The 27,631-nt window shown below is 36.8% G+C and overlaps 1 protein-coding gene across 3 annotated transcripts in view; it reads right to left on the bottom strand.

Annotated features, from left to right (window-relative positions):
* LOC114025925 (transducin-like enhancer protein 4) overlaps positions 1-27,631 on the bottom strand; it is a 160,246-nt gene that overhangs the window by 11,857 nt on the left and 120,758 nt on the right. For 2 of the 3 annotated variants that reach the window (XM_027839453.1, XM_027839452.1), the window contains exons 9-14: positions 9,110-9,229; positions 8,388-8,441; positions 7,392-7,544; positions 6,035-6,167; positions 5,533-5,726; positions 5,132-5,208 (exon numbers count right to left, since the gene is read on the bottom strand). In XM_027839453.1, coding sequence (XP_027695254.1) covers positions 5,132-5,208; positions 5,533-5,726; positions 6,035-6,167; positions 7,392-7,544; positions 8,388-8,441; positions 9,110-9,229 — 731 coding nt within the window. The remainder of the gene's footprint in view (positions 1-5,131; positions 5,209-5,532; positions 5,727-6,034; positions 6,168-7,391; positions 7,545-8,387; positions 8,442-9,109; positions 9,230-27,631) is intronic. The other variant, XM_027839454.1, reaches the window with a different exon arrangement.

The raw sequence follows: 27,631 nt of genomic DNA on the forward strand, positions 1-27,631 counted from the left end.
ATACTCATAACAATGCTGGGAGGTAGGTGCTATTGTTATCCACATTTGCCATACAGAGAAACAATGTCTGAGGTGGGATTTGAACACATGTCTTCCTGATTGCCAGGCCACTCACAATGACTCTCTAAAGAATTCTAATGGAAGCCAATCTTTCTGAAAAGCCATAGGAACCTGTTCCTATCTGTAAGAAACTATAGCCAGTAAGTGGCATGAATGCTGCTTGCACAGATATCTCCCAAAAGATATTTTTTAAAACAAGACTATATTGGGGTGACCTGTATGGAAGACTTGAAGAAAGGGATGGATGAGAATTGTACAGGATAAGAAGCAGCAAATATGAGCGGTAATCTGCATGTGTATAGAGGACAGGATTCATTCTGGGATCCAGCATAATATCAAAACATATGGAAACCTGGCGATCTTAAAAAGTCACCAAGTTTATCTACCCGACTTCATGCAAAAGCCCATCTGGGCTAAATACCATGACCAGTTTGGTTTCTGATAAAGGTTAACACTTCTTTCCCTTCTGTTAATAGTATATTATATGAGCAGAAAGTTATACTTGCTATCAACTGTCACTGTGTTAGATGGTTTTGCTTAACTTTTTTAAATGGTCAGGTGCTAATTTTTGAAGTACTGAGGTGATAAAGACTATTTATCTGGGAGTAAATGATGTGTCAAAGCAAAATGCTATTAATTTTAATAAAATAATAGCACCCTATCCATTATGAATCTATTATGCTTTTAAGGACTTCCAAAAAAGGAGATTCTACAACCTCTAAAAATAGCTCCTCTGATGTGTGTAACAGCCACACTGGAAAACTTAAAAGATCTCCATCTTTGAGATTGTTCCCTCTATTGATTAAGAATGAAAACCTTCAATGTCTTTAAGAAACATCTTCATGAGCTGCTTAGGCCATAATAACATATCACCCCAGTGGTGATGGCAATGAGTATCTCTGAATGTTGGCTCAACCTCAAGTGACAGATACACAGAGTTCACTGCCAGGACTGTTTTCAAAGACAGTCAGGACAAAAAAAAAACAAAAAACAAACTATAATTGTTAAGAAATGTGTTTGATGATCTAACCTTTAATAATTTTTACTCTATTTTAAGCCTATTTTTTGTTTTTTGCCCTCAGCAGAGATGATTAAGAAAGAATGAGGATGATAGAGTGGAAAGCACCAGTCTAGAGATAGGAGCCATAGCTATGAGATTGGTCAGCTGTTACATGTTGCTGTGGTGAAGTCATTTAATTTCTCTGTCACAATTTTCTTTTGTCTACAAAATGGGTCTAACCTACTTTACAAGATTAACATAAGGATAGGAAGAAAAACATATGCGCCAAAATGGCTAATGTACTATGATAATGTTATTTTAATAATTTTACCACCTTAGGGGCAGCTAGGTGGCACAGTGGATAGAGCACTGGCCCTGAAGTCAGGAGGACCTGAGCTCAAATCTGGCCTCAGAGCAAACACTTGACACTTACTAGCTGTGTGACCCTGGGCAAGTCACTTAACCCCAACTGCCTTAAAAAAAAAATTAAAAAAAAAAAATAATTTCACCACCTTCTGTATTCTGACCTCGTACATACTTATACTTAAAGGCCACTATTAAAAATAGCTTTTCTTCTTTCCACTTCTTTGAAACCTTTCTCACTATTCCAACTAATCATCTCATCAGTCTTCTCTATTTCTTCCCTTAACTCTCTGTGCCCCAATTTAAATTGTGGAACCCCAATTTAGATATGATATTTTCTATAAAAGTCTAGAGTAATGCAAAGTATAATGGGAGGATTATCTCATATACCTATTTATCCTAGAATCTTGCTTTTAAAAAGAAAAATCAAAGATTTATTACTATATTGTGATTAGCTATCTTTATTTTATTTGTTATATCTTCATTTCTCTTTAGTCACTTTCTATATTGAAACAGTAGTTTTATTTTGGTTTTTCTCCCTTGGATCAGAATTTGGCCATATCTCAGTCTTTTATAATATGTTAAATCAAATATGGTAACACTACTGAGAAGTTCCATCAGTAAAACAAAGGGCAAGTTCATTTTTCTTTATGTAGAAATTAAACTACATTGTCACTCCAATTATAAACTGAGTAGGACTTTGCTAATTCTACAAATAGACAAGCAGCCCCAATGTGGATTATCAAATAAATGCTACTTTGTTCATTAGTTTGGTACATGTATTTAATTATAATTCCAAATAATATCTGGCAGTTCATTTTGTAAAAGTAATTAGGTCAGAGATGCACAACAATTATACAACTTTATTGAGAAAGACAGTTCTTGGCAGGGGGAGGGGCTTTTTGGTGAGAAATGTAAGGCTTATGACTTAGTGAACTTTATATCCTAACATATTTAATATAATTCAGGTCACGAAATAACTATAAGAGACAAAGATTTAGGGTTTCACATTTACTATTATGTTATAACCTAGGAGATAAAATTTGTACTCTAAAAGGTCCAAAATAGTTAAGACAAATATGCACATGATAGGCCAAAGCGATTATATGAAAATGCTCAATTCAATAAACATTTATTAATCATCTACTGTATGCAGAGTATGATGAGTAGGTCATGGAGAAGAGAAAGTTCAATTAAGAAATAGGCCTTGTCCTCATAGAGCTCAGAATTTAATCAAGAGGCATAAACACACATACTCCCCTATAACAAAATAATTTATGATGAACAATTTAGAGTGGTTTTAAAAAAAAAAACCCAACAAGGTGCTATGAAAGGTCTGAAGGGAAAGGTCATTATCAGGAAGGGCAATTGAAGAGGGGTCCATAAAGGAAGTGGTATTTGAACTAGGTTTTAAAGAATGGGTAGATATTCAAGAGGGAAAGATGAGAGAAGCAGAAATATGTGGCATAAAAAATAGCGCGACCAAAGAACGGAAGAGGAAATGCCCACAACAATTTTTTTTTCCACTTTCCTTTTACTGGGGCAGAGAGGTAAAAGCAAAGGATGGGAGGAAAAGATAAATCCTGTTTGTTTAAAGTGCAGAACACATTAAGAAGAGCAATATGAGAAAAGGTTGAAAATGTAGGGTGGTACCAGATTGTGGAGGTCATTGAAAGTCATTCAAAAGAATCTGAAATTTACTTGGCAGGCAAAAGAGAGCTACTAAAGGTCTTCAGAGCACAGAAATGACATGACCACACAATGGAGGAATAATACCCTCTTGTATAGTAATGACAGGAGGAAGATAAAGAAGGGACCAGATAGGAAAGATTTTTAAGAGGTATATTCTACAGGATACAGTAAGTGACTGGAGATGAGAGGATATGAAAGGATCATTCAAAGTAGAAATATCAAGGTTTTGAACTTGGTAGTCCAGGTCAATGCTATCCATGACAGAAACAGCGAAGTCAAAAGGAAGCATAGGTTTGGGGTGAAGGATGGGGGGTGGAAGGTGGTAGGGACATAGACAATAAGCTTGGTTTTAGATGAACAGAGTCTGAAATACTAGTGGGAAACACAGAGATGTCCTATCAACCACTGAGAGTTCCAGAGTTCAGAAAAAGGCTGTAGACAGACATTCAGGTGTCATCTAAATGGAGATGATGGCTGTGAAGTCATGGAGAATGAAAAGAGATGGAAAAAAAAGAGAGAGAAAGGGCTGAGAACAGAACCTTTAGGTCCAAAACTTGACAGCCAACAAATAAAATGGATACACCAAAATGCCTAGAACCAAAACTACCCAACCCTATCCAATTATGAACTATGACATCTTAAAGCAAGTGCAGAATATGAAGAAAGTGAATAGGGAGGATGTTGGGATCATGTTGTTAAATAGCTAAGGAAGGGCAGTGATATGGTACAGAGTAGATTACTAAAAAGAACATTAGTATTTTCTACTTAAATTGCAAGATCTTTGAGGCCTAAGATGTTTCATATTTACTTTCACATTTCCCTTGGTGTTAAGCATAATACTTTGCACATAATAAGCAAATAAAAAACGTGATAAATGATTGAATGAAAGTTGCCGAGACTTGAGATAAGCAGGTCAAGTTCTAAATAAGACCATACCATCAGCTTCAGAAAGGAGAGACGGAGACATGTCAGTTCCTCAGGAGTTACTGAATACCGTTGACAACAATCCAATAATAAACAAATAATACAATTAAATAATAACCCAAATTAAGCATAATAAAAATAATCTAATAATAAAATAATAATCCAATAATAAATCAAATAAATAATGCCAATAATAAACCAATAAGCCCTAGAGAAATTTATAATCTAATTCAGCACATTTTTTGCCTATTATGTGCAAAGCACATAAAATGGGGATAACAACACCTATCAGATGTAAAACGCTTTGCAGACTTTCAAGTACTATATGTGAGCTATTATTGTTTTTTATCATTAACTGTGATGGATGTTTATTATATACATCTAGGGCAGTCTAATCAAAGAGTAGGCAAGGAATACTGAGTTCCGGGAGTGACAACAAAGCATGCTAGGCTTAAACGAGGGGAATGGACTGCATGTAGTATAGTGGAAAATGAGGGCTAACTCCAAGGCCTGAATTACGTGTTAGTTACCTTTTGTAACTCAGGAGGGCCATGAAGAAAATGACTCCCAAGTGCCAGGTTTACAGTCAGAGAAGTCCTGAGCACTCATCACCATATCTGGTCAGTTGTTTTGGGAAGAGATGGAAGTAAAATGCCAACAGGATGTTTTTCCGAGTTTTGAAGCTGACCAAACATTTCTGTGTGCTTTTTTCAACAAGTTATGAGCACTAAGTGTGTTGGCAAGAAATAGCTGGACTTTTGTGAACAAAGGAACTGCCTTTAAACCAGCAACTGAAGTAGAGAAGACATGATTGCTAGAGATCCCTTTGCAATTTGCATTTTGATACTGGAAGCTCAAAGTTTCAAATTGAAAATACAAAACTCTGCCCTATTACCTCCTTCCTGTACTAAGAAAAAATGAGAAATACTTTGAGGACAAAACTCAAGCCTTGCAAGCCCCACCAATTATCCCCCAGCTCCAAAACAGCTGCTATGATGCAGCAGCACTCAGTAGCTAAGAGTAGAACTAAGCAGCAAAGACAAATGACTTCAGCAAGCAATTAGTTTAATGCAATGGCAGACCAACACTCACGGTTTTCCTCCAGGGATGCCGGTCAGGTTTGGCGGAATTGCTGGCACACGCATGTGATGGTGTGGATCAAAACCAACCTACAGTTTTCCCCAAGCAGAATAACAAAAACAAACATAAGCCATGTGAACACTGCTTACTGAGCTCAATATGGTGAAGCTTGTACTGATTTTGACTTTCAAACTGAAAAGGAAGTATGTCCCTTCACAATGGAATTACGTCTAGACAAAAAAATAGAGGGCTTCAGTTTTATGTAGCTGAATTTTATGAATATACACAAGTCCCTCTATTAACACTCCTAATGTTGCATAAATTCTTCATACCACCCTATCCACAAGAGACAATGTGAGGATTCTCTGTGTGCTATCACAACTTTTCTAAAGAACAAAGCCCCAGAAACATACCACAGAAGATCTTCCATAGGCGGCAGCAGCAGCCGCAGCAGCCGCAGCTGCACTCATCTGAGGGGAGATGTTATGTAGCCCTGCATATGCAGCTCCTGGACTGGTCAGCTCCCCATTCATCCCAGCGTGTGGAACAATTCCAAATGGAGCTGGATATGGACATGGGACTGCCATAGGGGTTCTGAGGCCTGAAGCTAGAGGAAAAATGGAGGTGGGAGAAAAAGAAAAGAAGGAAAAAGGTTTTCAAATAGAATCATAATGACACTAACAATGATAATAACATCCATACTAGAAACCAATTTGTTTTAATGCTTTGAAAAGTCACTCAATGCTTCAATAGGTTCATTCAAACTGTTTTATAATACTCCCCTTTGTCTAGCAAAGTATCACATGCAAGTTCATCAATACTCTTAAGAAGAAAGTTGTAAAAGACAAAATACAAATATATTCAGAGAGCAGACACTGAGTAGTTTGGAGTTTTTATTTGATTTTGTTTACAAACCTAATGGGTCAACACCTGGTGGTTTTCCAGGCACAGGCCTTAATCCTGGAGTAGAGTTACTGCCTGGGGTCGGAGCATCAGTTCGTGGAGTAGGAGTGTTGGATTTTGAAACAGGAGTAGTAGATTTTTCATTCTAGCAGAGACAAAAATCAAAGGCATTTATTTTCCTTCTAAAACTATCTATAAAGATTTAGAATTACTGTGTTAATGAACAATAGTATAGAACAATCAAAATTATGTTAGATTAAAAAAAAGCATGCCTTCCTTGCCCATTAAAAAAAAGGCAATGGAGTCAGCACATAGGAGAGGATGGAAGGGGATGATTGAAAAGCTAGAATCAGCAGCAGGCTCGAGTCATTCCTTTCTAGTAACGGGTCTGAATCAGGCAGGGGCTGACTGTGACTCAAAAATCATTGCTACCTGACTGTGACTGACTCCTTGCTGGTGGCTTATATTTAAAAGAGTAAGTGGTTTAAGCCTAGTTCCCAGTGGATATGGCCAACTCATAATAGGCTTCCTGGTTAGCAGATTTCATTAGAAAGGGACCAAGCCTATATAGTCATAAAGATTCAGCCCAGAGGAGCTTCCATTAAAACAGGGTTACAACACAAGGGCTGAACAATGATGGATTAAAGGGAAAAAAAAAAAAACACCACTCCAGTACCAGATATATCCTCCAATCTGTGGACAAAGAGAGGAATTTTCATTTTTTCTCTGAGAGTTATCTTTTAAACAAACTTATCTTAAATTTTAAGTTCCAGAGACTTAATTGGTCATGGTAAGTATGATTAGCTGCAGCCACAAAGAAAGAGAAGGCAGGGAGGGGAATGATCCCGACTTCTAGCAGCTTTCTTGCATTGCGATTTGTGGTAGGAGTCAAAGCAGACTCTTGTAAGTGACAGATTACTTTTTAGATAGGAAGTGAAAATTATTGTAGTTGAATATACTTGGTAATTCAAACAAAGCTAGCAACAAAATCACATCCAAGCTGAAAAGTGAATTTACCATAAACCACAAGCACAAAAATCTCTCTGGAACACCAGCATATACTTATTCATCTTCAGGATGACGTATTTCACTCCATTTCCCCATCTCCCAATCCCAATCCTTGCAAAAAGACTCACAACACAAATGTATCCATCATCTGCAGGTTAACAAATTCTCCCCCTTCCAAAAAGACCTTGGTCTTACAGTCTTATCAACCATCTATTAGATGGGGACAAAGGGAGTTTTCAGTGGGCAGCTGGCCATACCCTTTCCTGAATGCCATACTGGGGGAGAGGAGAAGGGGGAATAAACCCAACCATCTTGAAATAAGACACTCTAGAAAAAGATAGTGAAAAAAAGTGCTGCTTACAAGGCTAAGTTCTTTGGATTTTGAGGAAGGAGTACTGCTGGAAGATGCAATAGAGGCTGGACTAATTGGGGCATCTTTCTTGAGCAGACGGGTCTTGTCCAGGCCATTCTCTCTTGGAGAATGTGCTGGGCTCCCTCGAGGGGAAGAGGGATCCTACAAATAAACGACATGGACATTAATGCAGCACCTGAAGTCACAAAGCTACAGTCCACGGGGACGGAGGGGGAGGAAAGGAGAGAAAAAAGTGTTTATCTGAGAGAATCTAATAGTCTGCGTACAAAACATTCCCAGTCCATTCAAATGCTCAAATAAAAGCTTCTAGAGTTGCACCAAAGGGAAAGTACTATAGGTCTTTAAAAAACAAAAACCAAACCAAAATTCTATGATCCTACCAATTAGTTCCATAAGATGACCATAAGCTATGTGTTTTACTCAAGATAATTCACATCAAAGGGGAAAAAAAAGTTTAAGTGGCTCTTGATAATAATAACCATAAGTCCTCTATTGAAGTCCTACTCTGACATCATGACATGGAGGTGAAGCTTGTTTCTTGGCACTATAGTTTGAGAGAACTCGCTTTGGCAAATCCTTCCCAGGCTGGAAAGTCCTCAAAATGTGCCTGGCAACAGACTGTCTGTCTGTCAACAGAGAACCAGCCTAGATGAGTCTGGAGAAGCTCATTACTAAAAGGCTGGTTATCAGGTGATGATTGGGGTGGGGGGAGCAGCTCAGAGCAACTCATTCAACTATGTCCTAAGGCATGAAGGGGTTATGATCTACATTGTTCGAAGGAGTTCCCACACTGATGAAATCACAGCCCCTTCAAAGATAAGAATTACATTAAAAAAAAGAGCCCCAAGATGAACAACAGTTGGGTCACAGCAGAAATTAAGAAAACATTCTGGATAACAGGACCCATTATTTCATGAGCCCACATCTGGTGTACATCAGAAAACAAGAGAAGTACATTCGTTGTCATCAGAGAGGCACACATACCTCATTGGAAACATCAACTACCAAGTTGTCATCACTCTTCTCTCCATCACTGTCCTGCATTGACAAGTGGGAAGATGTTTTGTTGTTGTTTTTTTTTCAAAAGAGAATTATATTTTTAGACAGTTAAGTTAAACAAACCCCTTCCAAGCTCAGCAACCCCATCGAGGTGAGATGAGCTTAATCAGGCATTGAATAGTTCTTGGTAAAATTAAATTACTCTTGAGGAAAACCTAAATATATCACACAACATGACAGGAAATTAAATTCTAGTGAATATATAAAATACATATGTCACTTACTGCAATACTACTAGATTCCCTTGCCATTTACAGCTGGGCACAAAAAACCATAAATCTGTAATATCTCTAGGATGGGGAGAAGAAAAACTGACCTATTTAAATAAAGTGATCACCTGAAACAGACGCTCAAGGTACTTGCACTATTTGCCCAAACTGGCAGCAGCAATAACAATAACAAAACCCAAATACATAGTAAACAAAATAAAACAAACAAAAAAACAAAAACCCATTTCCTACTTTGAAAAGTAGAGATTTAGATATGGTACTAAAAACTATACCAAATACTTAGCATTTCATTTTTTTTTTTAAAGTTTTACTGCCTCTTAAATCCTAGTTTTAGGCAGAAATAGTTAAAGGAAGAGTGGCTATTGTTATAGCACTGAAAAATAAGACTACCATCAACCAAAGTGAATACGAGCTTACATAACGAGTTGTTATTTCCTTTTCTTCAGTTTTCTGTTTTTTGCTGTCTGAAGAATAGTCTGTTGAGTTTCTGTGCTTCTCTGCAGTTCTGAAACTGGCAGATGGAGACACAGAAGAACTCTGAAATTAGAAAGGTGAAGGGGGGTTATAAGTTACTACATATTTAATGCCACTATTTTTCTGTTCAATGGAGACTTTAATTTCCTTTTTTATTTTTGGAATAAATTATTAGGAGAAGGGGCAGAGGAGAGGGAAGAGAAGAAAGGGGAGGAGGGAGAAGAGGGGATCTGAGGAGTGAAGAAGAAAGAGGGGAAGTAGGGAAAAAATGGGAAGGGAGAAGGGAGAAGAAGAGGGAGAAAGTAAAAGGAAAGAAAGGTACAGAGGAGGAAAAGATAAAACAGTAAGTCACCACAAAGAAAACCAGTTTAATCAAAGAATGTTTTTAAAATCTTTAATAATATAGCATCTTTAACTAAAATTATAAGAATGAAGAAAAAGTGATGATACTGTCAGCACTACAATCAAAAATGCAAATACTTCAAGTGTCTCTAGAGTATGTTTAAATAAATTTTTTAAAAGTTCACCTTACATCTCAACATAGGGAGTTTTAAATTTACATATTATATATTATATTATATATATATGAAAGATTTCTTCTGTATAAGAGAAAAAAAAGAACTCTCTGGGAACTATTTTTAGGGAGGCAGGGTAATTGTTAGGATCTAGTAGACTGAGATGATGCCCCCCCCCCCAAAAAAATATATTACATCTGTTAAGACCTTCATTGATTCTGGGAAAATCACCTAACTTCAGTATTATGGGCAACTCTTTAAAGGTGGAAGGGAATAAGCATTTCTATGGTGCCTACCATGGGTCAGGTACTCTGCTAAGTGCTTTTTATACATATTATCTCATTTCATCCTAGTAAGTAGATACTATTATAATCTCCATTTTAATGTTGAGGAAACTGAAGCAAACAATGATGAAGTGACTTTCCCTGTGTCACATAGCTAGTAAGTGTTGGAGGTCACATCAGAACTCAGGTCTTCCTGACTCCAGGTCTAGTTCTCTATCAACTGGGCCATCAGCAGCCACAACCTTAAGCTGCACTGAAACTGCATTGGTGGTGGGAGTTCCCTGTACCAGTGAAATCAAAGGTATACTCCCTATCCATATCCCTGGTTTTTAAAAATGTATTTCCCCTTCAAACCTTCAAGGTGTTTGTCCCAGGAAGAAGCACATATTATTTCATACATCAATTGGTACAGCTTGCGATCTCTCTGCACAAGTAGATGGTGGTGAAGGCAACAAAGAAACCATCTTTTAGCTGGGAGCGAGGAAGAGAATTTGTACCACTAGTGAATAGGAGCCCAGGAGGAAAACAATCACACTCTTCATAGAAAAACCAAACTCTTCCTCCTTAGGCCTCAAAAGGTTACAGGGAATGTACCCTATTAGATCCAGTGCAGTTACACACATTACTAACTAGCAGTTGTTATACGAACATGGTAGGCATGGCTTGGTGGGTACAGAAGGGTAGCAGTTCTACAATATCCTCTAAGGAGATTATTTTTCTTTTGTGTATTATTAGTCAAGAATTTACCTTTTGTTGGAATTAACTGAAATTCTACTTACATAGCTATTCCACATGAAAATGTATCTAAATACAAAATATATTCCAAATGGTACAATTCCCAGGACAGAGATTGTAGTGGGAATGTTTGTATTCTGTATTCCAGTAAATTCATTAGGAAACATTCCAGGGTTAACTGTTTACATATTTAAACCTGGCTAAAAATGGAAACTTAAAAATAAATACCAATCCATGCAAATTTAATTCACTAACACTGAGGAAATGAACAAAGTCCCATTTCCGCCCTCAAATTATTAAAAACAAATGTCCAATTTCCATATTGTGGTTTTAGGCCCAAAAGCCAGGTGACTACAATGAGAAGCAGAGCTCAAGAGCAGGACAAGACCCTGCAGAGATCATCTAGTCAAACCCCCTCATTTTACAGAAACTCAGAGAGGGGGCAGTCGTCTGGCTCAAGGTCAAACAGTGGCTTAGCGGCAGAGTCTGACTCAGATATAGGCCTCAGGATTCTCAGCCCCGAGTGTTTGCAACTATGCTACATTGGATTTACATGTGAAATAAAGACATTCCTGCCATGGAGAACAGGCTTAATATATCAGAACAACTACCCACAAGGAGAAAAGATGAAACAAACCAACTGTGACTACTTTCAAAACCTCAGTATTCTAAGCCTTATTATTTTCTGCAGAGTCTGTATTACACGTAAGTGGACTAAGGAACTGCCTATAAGAAATGATTTGAGAGGTACTAAGGAGTTGCCCTCCTTATCCTGTTTCTAAATAACATCTCCATGATATGGGCACAACAGTAACTGAAATTCTGTTCAAGATTCAGTCCTTTGAGTTAAGCATTGCCCTTTCCCTTTATTTGTCTTTAAGTTTAAAAACAATAACAGCAACATTTTGTAAAGATAAATAAATGTGAAAGACTTCAGAATTCTCATTAATGCAACAACCAACCACAATTCCAGAGGTCCTAAGATGAAAAATGCTCCCCAATCTAACAGAGAAGTGACAAATTCAAGATGCAGATTGAGACAAAAAAAAAAAAACAAAAAACAACCCCCAAAAAACAACAAAAAACCCCCTATTTTTGGATATGGGCAATATGAGAATTTGTTCTGCTTGACTGTACATAATATGTTACGAGGCTTTTGTTTTGTGGTGTTGTTTTTTCTTTTGTGGGGGTGGTTAGAAAAAGATAAAATACTGTTAATTGAAAAAAAATTTTTTTAATGAGATCTCCCTCCTCCATAAGGAAAGCACATTCATCCTCCTCTAACACTTTAGTGTGAATTATAGTTTATAGAGTTGCAGGTAGAACATATAGGTTGAACAGGCAGAACCATAAGGCAGCAAGAAAGTACCAGGTAGCACAGTGAGGAGGGAGGTAGGTAAAAAGCTTGTGGAAGAGCACTTCTGCCTCTAGGGCAGGGCCTGATTGATATTTTAGAGCACTTTCTCTCCAAAAAAAAAAAAAATATGAAAAGCCCTTCAGTAAATCACTTTCAATGACAAATCAAGAACAACTTCACATTCTACTCCCTCCACCTTAACTTCTCTGTTCTTGTCTTAATGTTCAACTCCAACAACATAGAAACTGGAAGAAGTGAATATGAACATCTGATTAGCACAGAGTTGGGATGGATGCCTCTGTTACACTATGTAGAACTGTTACACTTCTGTTAAAAGGAGTAAAAATGTGTCTAAGTAATGATGAAATAGCACCTAAAATAAAGAGACTAACAGTGATATTCACTGAAACTTCAGCATTTATTTCCATTTTTTTATGCATGTGATACTCTGGAGTTTCATTTTTCTCTATCTGGTTAGTTTTGGTACTCCGGATACTTTATTCTTGGATTTTACTGCTTAATAAAGTGACATGTTAGAGGTCCCCAGTAGGATGATAAAGTAGTTAATTACCAATAGAATTTAAAGGATGATCTCCACAATGGGCACTGGGGCAATGTGCAATGCTTAATAATGTAATTGCTTTTGAGTCAAATCAGACTTGGCACAGACTCACATCACAAATCTTACAAATCTTCCATTCTGCAAGTGAAAGGACACTCCAATCTTTTCTGGAGTGTGTTAACAGCAATAATTAAATAAACACTGATTAAAGCAAAGTTAAGGTTTTATCAGAAAAACTAATTTTAAAATATTCTCCCCCCCCCAAGTCCTACTGTTGAGATTTTTTCCCCTTGCATATCAAATATAAGGAACTTAGTGGAGTTGAATCATTACTCTAGAAAAGACTCAGGAACAACAGGTGCCTTTTCCTGTTCAAGTTTTATCAGTGAGAAATTTCAACAAGTTTTTTATAAGGCAGACTTATAATTAGTAGCAACCTACTTAGCCAGCATGAGCAAATTCAGAGCATAGAAATGGCCAATGAAAAAGGCACATTTTTGTGATGAGATGTTTTAAAAATGAATATATATACCACAGAAGTGGAAGGATAAGTAGCAAATATATTTTAACAAAACTACAACCCTCTAAGAATGATTATAGTCTTTTGTTATGTTATGAAACTCAACTGCTTTGGCAATTCAATGAATGAATTAGTGAATAAGCATTAATTGCTTACTAAGTATAACTCAATATGATAAGCACTGAGGATACAAACAGAGGCAAGAGGGTCTTTGCTCTCAAGGAGCAAACACATAAAAAAGAGGTTTGAGTTACAAGTCACATGGAGAGGCCACTGGCAATGGAAAAGCAGATGGTGGTGCATCTTCTGTAATGTTATTTCCAATGATAAAAGTATATCCCTTTCTGATGCTGAACCATTTGATGGTGCCAAGGACTTTGGTGGTGAAAACTTTCTTTCTTAAGTCCTTCAGCAGATGTGGTCCTGGGCTAATCATTCAATTCAAGTCCAAGGGAATGTTGTGGTCAAGGTGGTAGTGGTGGTTAGACCTGTCTGGCACATGCCATCTCCTACAAAGAGCTACCCTAGAGAGGTATTTCTATTCATGACAGACCAGATTCTCTCAATGAGCCAAGCTGAGATCTTATGGAGAGAACTGACAATGCAACTGACCTGACCAAGATTTTTCTGAAGCTCTTGACCACACTGAACAGAAGATGGAAAATACTCATAGACTGAAACGGAGGACTCATTTTGACTTACTATAGTAAATAAAACCATAAATAAATGATTTTTTAAAATAATCATATGGCCCTTAAAGATGAAATTCAGTTTTTAAGCTTTTTATCTTATTATGCTGACCATAAATGAAATCTAGTGAGGTAGAATCTTCTAAGTCTAATCTAAAAAGGATTATTCTAAGCATTTATAAAGGCCATTTTTTCTCAACTGAGATACTCAATCAGGATGGGGCACAACACGGCGCTATTGATGGAGCAGTCGAAATATTCTAACGGAGCTGAGACTTCACTCATGTGAGAACTCCCTCTCACAACCTATCAGAACCTTTCCTGCCTTTCTCATGTCTTCTCAACATTGTGTGGATACCAATGTGCACACCAACATAGGTTGTCCATCATTTTGGTTATGTGATTGGCCTACCTTTCTTCTGATCATACATTTTTCCAATAACAACCTTTATGCTGGTTCTCTCCTGAACAATTCCTCATTTGTAATATATCTCCACTTGCTTCCATGTACTGTGAAATCTTCAACTTCAGTTCTTCAAAGGCTACAGAGGTTCACCACTTGCAGTCATACACCATCACTGGAAGAATCTAGTACCTTCAAAAATTTCCCCTACTTAGTCTCAAAAGGTAAAGCAGGCAAAGAATGACGAGGAGGAAGAAGCCTCTTTAACAGTGCTATTTGCAAAAAAGCACTCATGACTGATATAGATCTAGGACTGTCACACTGTTACTTAGGTTTGTATTTGTAGCAAAAAGTTTAGTCATTTCAGAGGGAGGAGGTGAGAAGAGGACTAAAAACCAGGCAATAATATTGGTTTCTCAAAAACTAGTACCTTGATCGCTAGAATGATTCTCTCTTGAAGTCCACTTTAAAGAGAAAAAGGCAAATGATCAAAACTAAGCTATTATTAAGGGCTTAATTAGGGACTTAAGGCACCTTCCAAATTAAGCCCTGAGAGTCAGAAATTCAAAGACCACCTAGTTTGATAATATATGCTGACAAGTATTCATTCACTCCTCATCTTGGAGTCCTCCAGCAATAGGGAGGTGACTATCTAGCCGCCCATTCCACTTTTGGACAGCTCCCTTACCCCTTCACATCACACCAAGCCCAAATCTGCTTCTGCATCGTCCACTTATTCCTCCTCCTAGCTTTGTTCTCTGGAGCCAAGCAGATCAATTCTATTCTCTCTTCTATTTGACAGCCCCACAAATATTTGATGACTGCTTTCACGTCTACCTCAAGTCTACTCTTCTAGGCTAACTGTTCTTAATTTTTTCTAACTGATCCCAGTATGGCATGGTCTCCAATTCTCTAATCATCTTGGTTTCCCTCTTCTGAACACCTTCCAATTTCCCAACATCTTTCCTAAAATGTGGCACTAAGAAGCAAAGAAAATGCTGGCCCCACAAAAAAGGATGTCCTGTCAGGGAATCTGGAATACCACTATGGAACCTTTTTTGGCCTGTGTGCTGTCAAGAGAATATGGTCAAACTGTGGAAATTCTTTCCTTAAATATGAAGCCCACTAGCTCATCTATGTAGTCTGTGATGAGAACAGACTTACAAAAGTTCAAGACAGAAGTAGGACTTTGACAAGAACATGAGAAATACAGAGGGAAGAAACAAAAGCCGACACCGAGGCAAACCTGCTGTAGGCCAGGATGTTAGCGGAATTGGTGGGAAGGGGAGGACTGACAACCCTCACATTTCCACACCACCATCCAATGCTGTTGTAAGTCAAGCCTGATAAAGCAGACCTAGTATAGTCTGATTTAACTTTGCCTACAGGTGGACTGATTTGGGCCTCAGCTGTGGGCCCTTTGGGCAAGGAGGATCTACAAATAGTTTTAGAACTTTGTCAGGGAGCACGTGAGACCCCAGAGAACTTCCTGGCTACCTGCTCTTACCGCTTTGCTGGTTGCTTTTATCTGTTCTTAGGGGCCTTGTGAGCTGGTTTTATTGACTTTGGATTGCTTTTACTTGGGAATATCTGAATTGTTTATTTGAACCATTACTCTTTGAGTGATCCACTGCACCGGAATTGGAGCTATACCAGGATACATAGAGATGAAATATTTTCAATAAGTATCCAGATAAAGGGTTTCCTTGATAAAGTTATTCCAATTAAAATTTTGCTGAAATATATACGGATGTCAGAGTGTCCCCTTTCTCATTAAAGTATAATTCAGGAGACAAAAATTCTAGATTAATCAGAATGAGGGAAAAAATATTGGGTATGGGACAGGTCAATATAACTAAAACAAAAAAATTAACTTTAGTACAAATTGACTAAAAAAATGTGTAACATTGTAAATTAGCATGTAAATGAACAGAGTATGGGGATAGAAGGGTGAAGAGAAAGCTAAAAAGGGCAGAACTTTCAAACAAACCACTATTTGTGCCCGTCTACTCTTCATTACAGGTAAAGGGATTTTTTTTAAGTCTACCTGATTAAGGAAATAATTAACACACATAAGCTATAAAAACAGCCTTCATAGAGCCCTCTATTCTCAAAATAACATAAATCAGATTTCACCTTCACAAATAAATTTGAGTCTCTTAAAAACACCAACAATTTTTCTATGTTAATAACTACTGGGAGAACCTTTCAAAATATTCCCTGTGCAAAGATAAGGGGCTTGTTCTATTAAATGTACTACCCTGTAGAACATGCTATATATAATATGTACTTTAAATTCCAAATTCCAGCTATGGTGTTTCTGCCTTATTCTATTCAGGTTAAGGAAACTTTGGTTGCATATAATAAGCCAAACCATGAAATCTGAGAATCCAACAGAGTTAATATTTTCTAATATGGGCACAGCATAGGATTAGCATAACTCCATGAGTCACAATACAGACAATACGTAAAATCCTAGATATATTTCTCAGTTTCCAATTTTTTTCAATATTCAATGAAATATTTTTGGTTTTGTCCTCTATGTTATCTATTATTTGCTTGGTAAAAATGTGCCAACAATTTACAAACTATTAACAAAATCTATTTCAAATTAAAATGTTAATTTAATGTCCTCGAGGTTTCTTACTTATATTTTCCCCTTTCTGAAATAAAAACTTTGGCTTCACCCCAAAGGTATTTATTAGATACAATTACACTGGTTAATCTTAGTTGATGATGTGCTAAGATTAAGATCATAACTTTAATCAAGAATGGGCTAGGTAATTCTGGTATTTTCCAGGTCCACTGAGCTACAGTGACACATGCTGTTGGTCATAGAAGCTACTAGAGTAAACAATGGGAGCAGAAAGGCAGATATTCATCTCTCCATCTCTACTACTGGACAAGCAACTTTACTGATGGATGCTGGGTAGCACTATCTCTGTGAGCAGGATATCATTATATCTTTCAAATGAGATAATATTCAAAAAAACCTTAGCTGAGCACTTAGTAGGTGCCATAAAAATGCCATTTCCCCTTCAACCTCTTTTTTTCAGAGATACTGAAACCATCAGTTATAAGTATATAATCCCAAGTTTCATCCTATTCAACTTAGAACTTTTAGTTAACTCAGAAAAAGGTCCTCAACACCAATTATGCTACTGAATTTAAAAGATAAAAAAAAATTACTAGATCAGGACTTTCCTATAAAATAACACGCACTGTAACCACTTGGTCCTCCACCACATGATAACCATCAGAAACCTACATAATTACATTTCCATTATTTCATTATACCAGGGCTTTGATATAAAATAGTCCCATGTGTGCTCTGAAAATAACTGGGATAACTCTACTTGCTCAAACACTCTTCTTCCTTACAAATGTAAAATACTGAGGTTATAAAAGAAAGAACCAACATTTGGGGGATGTAAGTTATAAGTGGAAAAACCGAGTAGTTTCTCAGCTGCTTACTAAATGTCTAAGTGCGTCAACAACTATCAAGAAGCCATATGGCTTTACTGAGAACACAGTGTAGGTATGTATAGCTGCAGCAGTACTAGGCACAACTAAATGTATGCCACCAAATTTCTCAAATCAGTAAAATAACCTCCTTCTTTTCACAAGATTGCTCCCTAAAATGTGGCAAAGAGGGCATTAGTGAAACTACTCCCTGGCTCTGGCTCTCTTCTCTCTTCTATACACTTGATATTAAGGATTTTATGTCAAAAAAAGACTAAGTTAATAAGAACTGAGAGAATGGTGGAAGGTAAAGAAGACCATAAAATGATAATCTAAAGGGCAGGAAGGGTGACATTTAACCTCAAAATAACCCGAGACTACACTGCACAATCTACAAACACGAAAACAAATGATATGTAAAGTACAGACAAATATACTTTTTTTTACTTCTCTCCTACTTATTGCACGCACTTGAACGGGGCCTTTTGGAAAATTTAAACTGAGATCAAATTTTCTTTTAAATAATGTAAATTTTCTAGATGCATTTAATTAGTATCATTTGGTGCCATATCTTGCTCACAAAAACAATGCTTTTTTATATACACAAGCCCAGTAGTCTTTAAAAAGGGTAGAATATCGCCCGCTAAGCTTCCCATGATGTCTAATTGGCTATAGCCAGTCAATAAGAATTTTTTAAATGCCTACTACATGCCAGGCACCAGGCTAAGCACTAAGGTTACCACTGCCCCCTAAAAAGGCAAAAAAGTCTGTCCTGGAGGAGCTTACAACCTAATGGATCCAGATAGATACAACTACACATACACACATGCATACCTACATTCTGTTCTTAGATCAAAATATAAACAAACTTCCAATAAATGCCTTAAAAAAAGCTTAAGTAAGGTAGAGATGCTCATAGAATGTAAGTGATTCATTGTTAACACTTGGCAAGTCATAACTTAATGGACCAGAATCCTCATTTATAAAACTAGTAAAATTTATTGGAAAGTCTTTTCACACTGCTATTTTTTCCTCCAATAAACTGTGTTAATCTACTTGAAAGGCTAAACATTTTTCTCCCACTGAATGTTAATTTCATAGAGCCATGTATATATTTCTTTATATATTATGTATGCAAATATACACCATACATATTTGAGTGTAATTTAGCCAGGATACAGAAGGAAAATACAGTATATTAATTTTTAGAGGTCTTACAGTTTCAGGATTGCCAGTCAGTAACTCTTAGTTGCAATCTTCATATTATTACAGATATGCTGTATGATCCTGAGCAGGTTACTTAGCCAACTTAATCTCAAATTTCTTCATTAGTACAAGGAATGGACTTATGACACTATGTTCTATGATGGCAATGAAAGTTTATCTGTCTAGCACTTTAAAGAACTATAAAGCTATCTATAACACACGCACACATGCAAAAGTGTCCCTTGTCCACACATTTTTAGCAGTATGGCCAAATGCCATTTTTCTTCCTTTCAGAAAATGATAAACTTTCAGACTGCTGGAGCTCAAGGCAGAGAAAAAGGAAACAAATAAACAAACCAATGCAAATAAAACGAATGCAAGAAGTTATTCCCTACTCCCTCTCTCTAATAGGGACTTGGATACTAGCTGAGGAGACTGATCTCAAGTGAGATGTCCATATCCAGGGAAGGCTGGGAACAGCTGGGCAGTACTAATTCCGACTGCAGATTAAAGAGCAAGTTTTAAAAGAATGAACCACAAACCTACCATCTAAGGTATGCAGTAATCAGCAAGGCAATCTACTAAGGTTAGCAAACTATGATAGCTAATGGTTTTCCATTTAAACACTAGTCTTGGATCTCCTTGGACTCTTTACCTTCTCTGTAAATTGACAGGTACAAAAAATATATATAAATCACCAATCTTGGCTACCTCCCCAAGGGATTAAAAAAAAGCTATCATTACTCACAGGATATGAACAGCGAAGTTAAGTGCCAGGTTGCTTGAAACAGCTTAACAGTAGAATGCTGCTTGAGGGCAAGGATTCTTTCACTTCTGGAGGTATATCCCCAGTATTCAACATGATATCATGGAACCTAGCAGGTTCTTTTTCTTAACAAATGCCTACTGAGTGAAATATACCGATCAGTATTCTCAAGGAAGTGGGTAATTCCTCCTGAAGGTTACAATCCATCCTTGCCTCTTCATTACGTGGGTTAATGTCCTCCAAGACACCGGAGGCCTTCTTCTCTGTCTTTAAACAATCCATAGACACAAATGCAGCATTCAAGACATCTGCACATAATCACTGGCTTTTGATATGTGATTGGCTCACAGCCTTTTACCATTGCGTATTTGGTGGGTGATGTTCCTTATGTCAAAGTCACTGTTGATAACATGTAGCAGCATGTTTGCTTATGAACACCCTGTGTCTTTCCATTGCCCTTTAGGTTCACATGAAATTTTGATTCTACTGAAGATTCCATGACTTGCAGCCACATAGATGATTGCATCAAACCCCAGAATACTGCTGAGCCTCTCATATGAGACCTGTGACCACACAAAAGAGATCAGCCTAACATAATCCATGCAAGGAAAAATAAAATGGATGAAGAGTGATTGTTGTCCAAGCTATAACATACAGTTAGACAGACAACCTATTGAGTTGATCTACCAGCACATCTAGACAATGAGCTGGGCCCAGACTTGAAAAGAAGAGAGCAAACTGGATTATCTTTGGGAAGCCATGTAGCACAATGACCCCTGGCTACTCCCTGTCACAAAAATCTATCTTTTAAAATCCCTTGATGCTGTGTGGTTATAAATCATGGAAGCCCAACAGAAATACAGTATCAAAATTAACTTTTGCTGATTTTAAATAAATGTCATTTTTATAATTTTAATATAATTTTTACATGAAAGATAATATAAAATAATGTCAAATAAGCAAAGTGTAAAAGGGATTAAAATTAAATATAGCCTCAATTACCAGTGGCAGTCCTGAAGTGCTAAGGTACTAGGTGGGTTTGGTGGGTAGTGACAATGGTAGAGAAGTATTATTATTATTTAGTGGCTCCAGAAGTATTATTTTGGCAGCCACGCAGAGATGAAAACCCTTCCCTTCCAAGTATTTCTTGTCCCCCAGGTTTGAATTATCTTCGGTCCGTTCTAGATATTAGAGTACTCTTCATGACCCAGCATGCAGTAGTGAGCAGTATAGTCCACCTCAATGCACTGAGGCATGTTCTCTATGACCTACTATGATCAGGGAAGACCCAAGTGTTGCTCTTCTGTCTCAAGGAGCTTGTTTCAATTCATATTACGGAGCCCTTTCCATCTCTGAAACATGACAACACTTGATAACCAGTCCTTTTGAAAAATGTCTGTGTTTCAAAGTCTATCTTGAGGATAAGAAGTGGGTGTGTGGCCACAACAAGAGTTTTACCCTGTAAAAAGTTCAAAGTCTTACATGGGATCTGAAACAATGACTTGGCCTGCATCAGCACCATGCTCTCTCTATCCAAGGGAGTTCACTACTCCATAAAGCATGCTGAACATCAAATCTGGTTCTCCTTATATAATTGCCAAGCCACTTCTAAGGCCCTCAAAAGCCACCTCTTTAATAAAAGAAGCCCTTCCTGATTCTGCTTCCTGGAAATATCTTCCTCTTTTTAACTGACAAAGCAACAACCAACCAAAGGCATTAATGTTCATAAGGACTTTGTAACCACAAATTACCATGTAAAGGTAAGATGTTGCTGCTGTTGTTGTTGTTGTTATTATTGTGCTTTCATATGATTCTCTGAATTAGTTATTTGTATAGAGTATCTAAGCTCCTTTATTGAACTAAGTTCAATTAATGGAGTGAGTTTTTGCTCATTAGAATTAAAATCTGATTCCATCAGAATATAAGCTCCTTGAGGCTGGGGCCTGTTTTTGCTTTTTCTTTGTATCCTGAATGCTTAGCACAGTGCCTGTACATAGGAAGCAGTTAAATGTTTGTTGGTTGACTGGTTATTCTTTTTTTCTTATCATGCCCATGGACTACAGCAAAGACCTTATATTCAGCAGGTGGTCTATAAATATTTGTTGAATAAATTACGGAATGCTTCAGAATAGATATAGATCTGTTTTCAAGGAATTTACTACTTCTAATACAGGAAAAAAGACAGATAAAATCTGTAAACCGCAGAAATATATAATCTTAAAAGTACACCATGGAGTTCAATCCAACTGAACAAAAAATTAGTAAGTACTGACTATGCTCAGGGTACTTTGCTATGTGCAAAGGATACAAGGATGAAGTAACAACATACAGCTTCTGCCCTCAGGGAACTTACAATCTATTGGTGAGGGGTTAAGACAAATACACAGATAATTGCAATACAATTTATACTAGTATTATAGGAGAAAGACTACAAGTATAATCCTTAGTTATGTCCACATTTTCTTCCTGGATAGACTATAAGCTCTTTGAAGACAGGGAAGATTTCATTTTTGTCTTTGTCTCCTCAGCATCTGCCACATAATAGCTGATTAAGAATGTTTGCTGACTGATTGGCTGATTTGAGAGATGTAAGGAGCTAGACTACTTAGAGCTGAGAGGATTAGATAGGAACTATGTTGAAGAATGGATGAAATTCATCCTGAAAGAGTTAGACCTGGGTTGCAATCTAGAGAACTGTAAACACAAGTGTAAAGTATAAAGGCAAGCAAGACAAGTCAGACCATTTCACAGAAGCTAAGCAGAGATGTGAAGACAGAGGACAGAGAAAGGAAAAGCACAAGAAAGCCCATTTTTGTGGACATGTAGAGGCAGGCTGTAACAAAAGACTACTACGTATGGTAAAGTATATACAATTCAAGAAGCTAGGACATATTGGGGTAAACTTAAAGTCACCCCGATTATTGGAACTTATTACTCTCACTTAATTACAGTAGTACATCCAGCATGAACTATCACATATTTTCTTGCTTCTCTCACTATGGCCCATCTGGGCAGGAATGAAAAAAATAATTCCAAACCCATAAATTTCATTTTAGAAATAAGGGGAGGTGGGGGTAGGGAGAGGAAATTAACAATAACAACAATGCCACAAGATAAAGCTAGTTACTCTTGAAACATCTTTGAATGCATGGATATGGTATTCCCTTGCGTGACTTTATAATGCTGACAAAGTGATGTATTTTGAGTGCTATAATTAAAACAATAATTCCTAACAAAGTGGGCATTATGAGATAATTGGCCTTCTTCAAGTATTAAGCAAACTGTAGTAAAAGCCAAGGATGCTCACTGCCAAGGTCAATTACAATAATTGCTTATCTGAATTATATTATTGCTATTATAAACTCTATTTGAAGTATAAAAGAACCAGTAAAATTGATACACAGTATATCACCGCAGAGTGACCTCCAAGGTTTGTTTTATTGTTTGTTTGTTTTTTTATTTTTTTGGGAGAGAGGTGCTTTTTTGTGTTTTAGTTGACTAGTGGTTACTAACAAAACAATTAAAAACAATAATTTTTGTCCAAAAAATGTTTCTAAATTTCTTGTGTGAATTCACTTACAAAAGATTGCCCATGATGTAATACCTAGAAAAAAGGAGTTTATCTCTTCCATTTATTTACTACTTGTGATCCTTGAGCAAATCACTTTACCTCTCTAGTCCTCAGTTTTCTCATCTGCAAAATGAAAAGGAGGTACAATCTAGATTTCTAGAAGGTCTCTTTAAGGTCTTAACCACACAAGGTCACTGGATTTAAATCAGTCTAGAAAAAAATTTTTAAAACACCTTACACTGCTCTGAAGTGAGCTGTTCTTATTCATCAGAATGACTGATGGTTCTATTACAAGGAGAGGTTTAGGGAACAGACAAGTTGGTGCCTACAGAGAAATTAAGTTTCTCTGCTATGTTGATGTATGTAGCTTTTTCCAATAGAATTGTGCCTTAAATGTGTAACTATTTCAAGTCCAATGAAATGAAGCTTTTCTAGAGTAAATACCTAAGTTACACGTGTGACATCCTTCCAACCAATGGACTGACCACAGAGTTTAGAATAGTTCTGAAGAAGACCACAAAGGAGAAAAATTGGAATTGTTGACCCTGCTTCAAAACTAATTGGACTGTATTTGCCAATCGAAGGATATAAAACTTCTTTTAAGCTGTGATTAAACATCGAGACTTTGATGTTTTATATGGCATTCTTCTCCATTAATTAACTTCATTAGTACAGTTAATTAGTGGGAAAGAATGCCATATAAAACATCAAAGTCTTGATGTTCAGTTTCACCATCAGTTCAACTAGTCATAAAAAAACCTTCAAGTACATTTTCTGCATGCTCAGCATTTACATTTACAAGACTAAATGCATAAGATAGGAGCGTTTTTCAAAATATGCAAAGATTCTCTTCACAACATGACCCAAGTACAATGACAGCAAAAGCAAACCATTTATTTAAAGTGTAGCAATTAAGTGGTCAGGAATGCTGTATAAAGCAAAGAGTTGAGACATTTATGTCATATTCTTAAGAATATGAGACAGTTATGAGAATGATTATAAATTTACCATTAATGTGAGATAATAGAGAGAGGAAATGAAAAGGCATATAGGGGCATGAGGAGAGTCTCTACAACCTAAAGGTGAATTCAGAGACATCCAAAAGGAAAGCACGTTTTACATGATATAAAGGACAAAGGAGTTGAAGTCAAGAAGACTTGGGTTTGTATCCTAAAATCTGCCCTTGTCAAGTCACTTCAAAACTCCAGGCCTTGGTTTCTTAGCGGATAAAACAAGGGGATTATAAGTCAGTCACCCAGCAGTTATTAGGCACCCGCTAAGTGCCGGGCACTGTCCCAATCGATAAGGATACAAAGAAAGGCAAAAAAACCACGCCTGCTCCCATGGTGCTCACGGTCACATGAGGAAGACACCATTCAAACAATTATGAACCAGGTACAGAAAAAAGAGGGAAGGTACAAAGATAAAGGAGTGCTGAGAAAGATTTTGCGCAAAAGGTGAGACTTTAGCTGAGACCTGAAGGGAGCCAGGTAAACCACATAGAACTGCTGGAGATGATCATCAAGGTCTTTTCTAAGTTCTATAATTCTGGTCTTAGTGAACTAAGGCACAGCAGCTAATTTCAAAGCATTAATTTACTAGCAATGAATAGGATGGTTCTGGCTCTTCTTTGGTTACACATTTAAGGAAAAAATAAGTGCTGAGTAATGAAACATCAGGAAAACTATCGTAAGTGGTTATTTCCTAAAATAAAACCAACAAACTCCTCTCTGGTACGAGATAGAAAAGAATCATCAAATATTTCTCAAAGAATGAGAAAATGTCTTAGAACATTATTGATGAACCTAATTTAATTAGAACATCTAGCTCAATCCCTACCTTTAACCAATTCAATCGAACAAATTAAATATTTAGTATGTGCCAGGTACTGGGAATATACTACCTGCCCTCAAAGAGCTCATATAATGAAATGTGACATCATAGTTCTGTTTGTTCTTTTAAAATCACTCTCAACAGTAAGGAATGCCTTACAGAACTAGGGACATTTATTCTGAGGAAGAGAAGATAAGGTAAGATGGGGAAATGCTAAAGAAATGAAAACTGTTTTCAAATTTCTGAAAGACTATTTCATAGGTAAGAGATTCCATTTTCTTCTTGATAGTTCAAGGTGAGCAGAATTAGGAATAATACATAGTAAGAGGGAAGCAGACTATAGGAAAAGCTTTCTAAAAAGTAGAGTTGTCTAACAATGAAACTGATCATTATATGATGGGCTATATAAGACAGATGATATTCAAAAGGATGCTGAATGCTAAGAAAAATTCTGTCCACATACTTGTCAGGATGATGGGGTGGAGAAGGAGTGTGTTGGGGCCAGCTCAAATGGCTGGGAAATTTTCAGTGTGTGCATTTATACCTTAGAAAAATCAACAAATGCTACAAATCAAGGCTTGGTTTACTGTTTTGTTAAGTGTCTAAACTTAAGAAAGTAATGGAGAAAATAAAGCAGATAAAACTTAAAAAGAATGTCATGTGAAGACCTGTCCATCCAACCTCCTCCCAGAGAGCTGGCTGTTAAACATTCACCAGCACAACACTGGGGAGGAGGTTCCTATACTGGGTGGTAGCCTAAAGGAGATGACCTCGACAAATCTCTTCCATCTCTAATATTCTATAAATCCTATGTTGCAATAAAGGGAATACTGGTTATTCAATTTATCCATGGCTTTGGAAATGCAGAGTGACACACAAAAAGGAAAGCTAAAAAAGGGATAAACAGATAAAAGTTACTGACTTTGAAAGTCAGTGAAAAATCAGACCACTGTTGTAATTCTTGGCCATTCTTGTCTACCTTATATAATCTATAGCTAGAAAAATGTTAGGTATCTACCATCATTCTATCATTCTATCTTCTTCAGCAGAAAATTAAGCAACATGCTTTATTAACATTTTATTTAGGTCACTAGGTTCTGTTCTCAACTAAAGGGAAAACAATAACAAATTCACACTTAACAAAATGAAAATTTCCACTACAGTGATAACTTGAAAGGTAAAGACAGAATACATGTCATCCAAATAAAGGCACCAGAGTCAGAAACCTGCTGATCCCAACTCAAAGGAGATAATATAAGCACTTACCTTGTCTTTTCTATTTCAAAGAAAGTTTTCATTATACCCCAAATCTGACCATAAGTATGAACTGTCAGGTAACTTGGGAAGGAATAAAACTTTCATCTAAGAAATGAGCCCAATGACACAGATAAGGGAACACATGGGGAAAATTGAACATCGGGCCCCCTAATGCTATTAGTAATGACTATTAGTCTATGGTGAGGGGTATGGATTTGAGAAAGTAGGGGAAAAAATGCTACCAAAATGTATGAAGCATCACTGACATATCTTTAGATGACAGAAAGAAGAAAAAATACATTCAAACATCAAAGCTAACACACTAAAAAGTGACTTAAAAGCTTCACTATTGTCTTTTATTTTGCAGTAACTGTGTCTAGGGTGCTCAAACACAAAGGAAGGGTGCTATACAAAACTAAACTAACAGGGAAAGAAATATCTCTTTTTTTGGTACAATACAGGATTACAAGCTGTTAAGTCACTTTTGTAAAGCTGGGCTCTCCAGTGGTCACTGGGAATTCAACGAGAAGGAAGAAAGGAATTAGAATATGGAAGTAAAATCAAAGGTGGGACAATATTAAAAAGAAGTCCGTCAAGTGAAATGACTGGCACGTGGAACAGAAAGCATCACAGCTGTGGTCCTCCTACCTTGGGAGGGGAATTCAATTTAAGAGAGTGGCCCAGTGATGGTTATCAGTTGATATCAATGGAATTGAGACAACAAAACAGGGCAGGATGCATAAGCACTTATTTTTAGTCACAAGCACTGCTGAACTAAAACAAAAAGAAACAAAATGGGTCATGTGTGATTCAAAAGGTATTAATGCTAAATTAAATCCCCTTTCAATTTATTTTAAAAAGCAGAACTAGAACACTTTAAAAAAATAGTCCAAAAATGCTTATTGTGGCCAATTCAGACTAAGTATCAGCTGTTTCCACATTCACAGAACAGAAAAGATTAATCCCTACTGCTTGTAAAGAATTAATCAATCATTTAATACTTTTTCCCTCTTAAAAATAACCCTAGCTAGTATTTCTATATTTGTGGTTCCTAATAAAAATAATCTAAATTTGTCTTTGTAAAAGTACGGTTATGTAGCTTACAAAGTACAACCAATGGATCACATTTAAAACTAGGATCCCTGAGGCTTAGGAGATTCTTATTTCCCTGAAGATGGATTACAAACTTATTATTATAATATTTTAACAGTGTTTGAAAGTGGATTAATGGCCTGATAAGCTGCAATTAATAATAAGAAAAGACTTGGAAGGCAAAGGTTAGGGGGGCAAGTAACGATTGCGGTC

Source organism: Vombatus ursinus, unplaced genomic scaffold (assembly GCF_900497805.2).
Source record: "Vombatus ursinus unplaced genomic scaffold, bare-nosed wombat genome assembly UNPS02014832.1, whole genome shotgun sequence".
Classification (NCBI taxonomy): Eukaryota; Metazoa; Chordata; class Mammalia; order Diprotodontia; family Vombatidae; genus Vombatus; species Vombatus ursinus.